The sequence below is a fragment of the Penaeus monodon genome, chromosome 23 (assembly GCF_015228065.2).
Source record: "Penaeus monodon isolate SGIC_2016 chromosome 23, NSTDA_Pmon_1, whole genome shotgun sequence".
In the NCBI taxonomy this organism is placed as follows: domain Eukaryota; kingdom Metazoa; phylum Arthropoda; class Malacostraca; order Decapoda; family Penaeidae; genus Penaeus; species Penaeus monodon.
The window spans coordinates 19,344,843-19,345,350 of record NC_051408.1 but is presented as its reverse complement, the minus strand read 5'-3'; the positions used below and the strand labels follow the sequence as shown (position 1 = coordinate 19,345,350).

At 36.2% G+C, this 508-nt stretch overlaps 1 protein-coding gene across 1 annotated transcript in view; it reads right to left on the bottom strand.

Annotated features, from left to right (window-relative positions):
• Positions 1 to 508, bottom strand: part of LOC119587868 (protein DEK-like) — a gene marked incomplete in the record, with an annotated part of 22,817 nt that overhangs the window by 4,126 nt on the left and 18,183 nt on the right. Inside the window, 1 exon segment of the mRNA XM_037936571.1 lies at positions 1 to 116. Within this exon segment, the coding sequence (XP_037792499.1) occupies positions 1 to 116 (116 nt within the window).

Genomic DNA, 508 nt, shown 5'->3' with positions numbered 1-508 from the left:
CCGCTATCACCTGACTCATCGCTCCCACTTTCTCCGCTCTTGACAGACTCATGTGATGTGTTATTCTTTTTCTTCTTCCCTTGTGTTCCCTTTTTGGGTCTTCCTCTTGCTTTGGTCTGCTCAATGAAATTGCATGTGTAAGTATATTCCTCCAGACAAAGGGTTGTTTATAAAGAATACTGAACCAACATAAGCACATTGTTGTAACACTTCCATCAAGCCCAAATACTTAAATCCCGTATTCAAAAGTTAGCAAAAATATGAATTGTACAATAATTGCTGTTGACTGCAAAAATTTAAAGAGGAGGAAGAGAGAAACACTGAAAAAGGTCATTAATGTGGAAAAAGCACTAAACATGCCACATCTCTCATGACATGGCAAGGAAAATGCAAATCAAAGGACCAGTTATAACTCACACTATCTTAAAGTGGTCTTTACAAAAGGACCATAGAAAATAAATGTTATAAAAACTATGTAAGATCTATTGAAAAAACAAGAGAGAGAGAG